At 41.8% G+C, this 5,503-nt stretch overlaps 1 protein-coding gene across 1 annotated transcript; it reads right to left on the bottom strand.

Moving 5' to 3' along the window:
- Positions 1-956: 956 nt before the first annotated feature.
- On the bottom strand, positions 957-3,035 carry SARC_05230 (hypothetical protein; the record flags this gene model as incomplete). The annotated part of the gene is made up of 1 exon (XM_014300905.1): positions 957-3,035. One exon carries the CDS (start codon positions 3,033-3,035, stop codon positions 957-959), a length of 2,079 nt encoding a protein of 692 aa, XP_014156380.1.
- Positions 3,036-5,503: the final 2,468 nt, after the last annotated feature.

The raw sequence follows: 5,503 nt of genomic DNA, 5'->3' as shown, positions 1-5,503 counted from the left end.
GCATGCATGCATACAATACATACATACATACATCTATACATCTATACATCTATACATCTATCTATCTGTCTATCTATCTATCTATCTTTCCATCTATCTATCCATCCATCCTTCTATCTATCTATCTATCTATGTATCTCTCTGTCTATCTATCTATTTGTCGACATTTTTTTTGCTATATATATATATATATATATTATATGACCATATCTATACGAGAATTGCTGTGTGTACTTGGTTTAGGTTTATTGTGAAAGACGTTGTCGAATTTTGTGGCCCATAGAAAACTTTCGCTCCAACCCTCTAGCAGGCTCTATTCGCCACTGTATACTCCCTTACCGCTGTTTTGAATATACAGTATAAATATTGAAAATCCGAGGTTATACATTAATATGTTGCGTTCTATTGGGTTGATACTCCTCTTTCATTCAAATCGCTTTTGTGTACGCGGTTAACTGCACTAACCCTTGTCGCACGCATAGAGCGCTTCAATAGGTGCCGAGTCATATGACTTAATGGTGATCCATGCGCCTATGCAATTCGGTAGTGACACATATGCCCGATTGTTAGTATTCCATTCACAACGATGATACACTGCATGATGATGTATTCATAGGTTGAAAATTGTACTTCTACATTGGAGATGTATTCATAGCTTGAGAGGTGTACTTTTACAATGAAGTGTCATTGAGCCAGGCTTGATGTGTACTCCTTCCATCTCGCAGTAGTGACTTACATGCCTCACTATTACTTTCAACTTGTTTCCGCGTTTTAACATACTGCTATGTCTTGCGATGATCATCCATACGCCTGGTTGTTACCATCAAATTCAGGTGTATTCATATGTTGATGTACCCATACAACGGAGTGGTGATAGGGTCTTGCTTGGAAATGTACTCTCATAATGTGATAGGACAGGGCATAAATATGGACTTCCATCATCTCACAATGTAGATTTACATGCTTTGTTGATACTTTTCCACATACTCCTGCGTTGCTATGGCGTTCCACAGAGTCTTCGCAATTCTATCCTGTGTGCGCCTATACGTCCGGAAGTTCCGCTCCGCGACCTCAGGGCTCACAATATTTGACAAGTATCGTCTTTGCATGTGCTCGTAGAAGTGTGTCCACATATTCCTAATAAAGTTCTCATTATGGTTGATTTGCTTGGTCAAATTCTCCGTTATCACACCTGAGCCATTGTTTCCGCCGGCACTCGCCTGCGGTACGGATCTATTCCTGCCGGAGTCTTCACTCACTTCGCGGTCTCGAAGGTCTGTGGTGTCCTTGGTATCAGCTTTTGCGCTGGCTTCAGGCTTTGCATGCGTGTGCGGTATATCAACTACAAACGCGTCTGAGAGCCGGAAAAAGGAGTACCCCCCAGCGGCCATCTCGTACACTTGCTGCGCAAAGTTGCCGCCTCGGTTGATGAAGGTCTCGTTAAATAACGGAATAGGCATTCGAGCTATGTAATAAGGTTCAAATCGTGTCAAATAGGTCAACTCAGTTGTCTCTTCCGAGCTCATCCAGCTGTAGTGATTTGTTGGTAGGTACGCCGGTCCGAAGTATTGGTGCATGGGCCTAACCTGTCCTTTAAACAAACCTTGAACAACTTGACTTTTAGTCAGTAGTGTGTCTGCTCTGGGACTGTTTCCAGAAGCATACATGCGCGATAGCGAGTCGGCATCCATCTCCACAGCTGGCGGGATAAAGGCCTGTAACCCAGGGCACGACGCGGACTTGTCCTTATTTTGAACGGCCGCAGATCCTTCAGCGTCTGCTACCCACTGAATGTACCGAGTGTGCCCTGCATTCGGTATTATGTCTGCATCGATTATAAACACATGCGACGATTTCACTGGTTGCAAGGCTATGTTTCGCAACAAGTTGATAGGATAAAACGCCCCTTCATCTATGTCACGATGATCATCACGCCACACCAAATGGAAATCTACGTATTGTGCTACGTATTCGTTGTCGGCTATAAACTTGTCTAGAAGCTCGATAGCATTCGACCCGTCATTTTTTTCGAAAAACAAGGCGAATGAGATAGGTCCCTGCCACCGTTGCGCGAGTGTTACTATGTTACCAATGCGACTCCAAGTACCCTGCGTTGAAAGCGTAATTGTGTCGTCATTTTCGTCGGCAGATGCTTTCTTGGTGGCCATTGACTTGTAATAGTGAGTTTTGTATGCAAAACTCTTTCCATACAAACCAACCTTCCCGTTGTATTGTGGTTGCTCCTGGTTTTGTTGCCCAGGGGGTAGTATATGAGGATACATGGGCGCTTGTTTGTCAGCAGATTTAACAGTATAGTCGGGCACTACAAAGTCACACTGTCGGGGCCCAGGCATGCTAGTTCCTCCAAAACAATAGTGATATGGATTGTCTACCGTCTTATTCAGAGCAAACGCTCGTGCTTTGATGACACCTGGCATATAACTTGGACAAGCAGTCTTGGCATAAGGCGGTGTGTTATTGTCCATAACCGTGTATCTTTTCATATTTGGGTATTGATGGGTCTGTATATAAAGCGCATACTTATTTTGAATGTCGTCAATCAGACCTTGAAGCTGATCACATATGAACAGCTTGTCAGCATGAGTCAACATTGTATGTTGATTGCTCGTATCTATGTCTCCTTCCTGTTTCCCCTTGGCATCCATACTATTACGACAGTTTTTGCAAAATTGTGAACTGCTAGCACTCCATACGGAAAAAACCGTACTCGAATTCAATTCGAGCCCTGACACAATATACGCTACTACCCCAGTGAAAAGCAGCACTCCTAAAAGGATTAGGACACCACTTGCAAGGTGTATTTGTAATGATCTTACTGATGTAGTACGGGATAGAGTGCGCGAAACCTTACGCGTAAATGATCTACTGGCGTTCGACAATGATGCTCGCATATGCCTTTGTGTATTGCTACGAGGTCTATGGTGATGCTGTACACGTTGATTCTCCGGAATAGCTTCGAAGCTAACGGCGGAGAGAGCTTGCATGCTCGCACGACGATTCTTCCTCGTATCCATAGTTGTGTATCGCAATCTTCACGCTATCCGTCATTGATAGCGTGAATGCGTGCCAGCGTAAATGCGTGCCTAACTATATCTGAATTATTTTGGAACGAGGGATGAAAAATTACCATCATGCCTGTCTATAATATGTGCTAGTATAGGCTGTCAGCGGTTGAATAAGTGCTTGAAGTTCCGTGATAGTCATATTTTATTGAAAGCTATCGCTGCTTGCCTCCGTGGCGCATGTGGATTGAATATTAATCCAATTTAAAGTGCTTGAATTTACTCTTTTCACTGTTTGGCATTCTAATTTTTGTCGATTGGTTGAATGAACCAGAGGCGTGACCAATAAAATCGTCGAAAAGGGTTTAGCCGTACATACATAAAATAGTGACAATTGTTTTCGTTTAATAATAAAATCACATCTACAAAAAGAATTAAAGGGATATCAATCATATCATGAATTCCATGACCCTCTCTAGAGATAAAAAAAATAAAAAGCCGCAAGCCGGGCGCAAGGTCGTTCGGCGTAAGTCAAAGCCCTTCGCAACTTCGATTCTTTAAAACACAACACAGAGGGGTGGGTGTGAGAACTGGTAAGGGGTTGTGGGTTATCCACTTGTGTAACATGAAATTTTCAATTTAGTCAACAACACAAATCAGTAATTGCATAGTTTGTATATGTAATGTGGTTTTGCAATTGCCTACTTTGATGCGAATTACATCATCAATGTATTCACCGCAAGTTCTTTTTGTAGTATAAGAGTCAATCTTACTTTAGCTACGCTCTGGATGGAACCAAATTTCAAATAGCTCTGCATGAATACAATAGGACAAATAAGTACTTACCTCGAGTCTCCGTCTGTGAATGTAATGATACTCTAAAGATACGTGCACGCCGTATTGACCCATTTTATGGAACAGTCTGGGTTATGAGTAGCGATATATATCCCCACACTTGCCGGTAAAATGCCAATATACTGCTGGAATCCAACCAATATTCGATCGGACGATATATTTTATAGGCATCATAGTCTTTATCTCTTTCTGAAGACTTTGCAAGCACTGTTTCTTTCAGATGGCTCTGTTAGTATCGGTATGATTTTCTATGCTCCATGACGCGAACAAGTAAATATGTTGTTTAGCTTCACAATATGTTTAACCATGCACGCAATTTTTTGGACAGTTAAGTTAGATTCCGATCATGTCTACATAACGTCGGTCTATTCCACATTTAGAAGGTTGCGACGGAGCCACAAAACTCACCCCTTCTACAGATGTACTCTACTGCATGTTACGGGATGTTTTTCATGCTCCATGATGTGCAAAAGTAAACATGTTGTTTAGCTACAAAGTATGTTTAACCACGCACGCAAATATTTTTGACAGTTAAAAATTCCATTCATGTATGTCTATCGTTGGTCTATTCCACATTTAGAGGGTTGCGGAGTAAACCCTCTCCCCCTCTACAAATACATATAAATAAATATTTACTCTACATACTCTTAGAGAGAGTGTACAACTGTACATATGTAGCGAGAACTTGAGAAGCCGAGAACTTCAGAAAACCCAAGAAAGTTGAGTTTTTGATTGCAGCCACGTTGACAGTTGACACTGTGAGTGTGAGCCTATGACTCGCGCAGTCAACTCACGCACGCGATTTTTTGTCTTTTTCCCCCGTAGGGCCCCAGGGGCCCAGGGGTACATACAGCTCACGCCGCCCTGCCGCGGGGAGTCATGTTTCACAAGTTATTTTATAAAAAAAATCTGATTTTGCGTACATAGTACGTATGTATTTTACTGTACATATTTACGAGTATTTATTTTATATTGTAGTCTTAAAATTCTGCTTGTTTCACACGACTTCTTGTTAGATACTTGTTAGGTTCACACACGACAACAATGGCTGACGCTGCTGCCCGACGTGCCAATCGCAAGGCCAAAAAGGCTGCCAGAAAGGGTATTGTTGACCGTCAATAGACTTGTACCTATACCACACCGTGAATATGTGCACTTTCTTTTCAACGTTGTACTCGGTCCAATATGTGCTATTCTTGCTAGTGTGGTATGATTTCCTATGCTCGGGGAACACTTACTGCAACAAGATACAAAAAAAATCGAGCAATGGTATTACCCAAGGGAAACTGCTAAGATACACCATTAGATTGGGCCATCAGATTGGCAACCTCCCCGAAGTAAATGCGACCCTCACAAATAACAGATATCCTACGTTCGCACATGCTTGTATCTCAATGACATCGATGATATACAATTGTATATAAAACACAGTCTACATATGCATATATTGGATGTACCTGCATATGTCTCAAGGGTTTTCATAGTTTTCTTTATTTCTTTTTTATTAAAGTACAAGGTTATGAGCAAATATACTAGGGAAGCATAAATGCAAATGTTCTGGGGAAGTATATATATACATATTCACACACACACACACACACACACACACACACACACACACACAC

Source organism: Sphaeroforma arctica (assembly GCF_001186125.1).
Source record: "Sphaeroforma arctica JP610 unplaced genomic scaffold supercont1.327, whole genome shotgun sequence".
NCBI lineage: Eukaryota > Ichthyosporea > Ichthyophonida > Sphaeroforma > Sphaeroforma arctica.
This window is presented reverse-complemented; position numbering and strand designations above follow the sequence as displayed.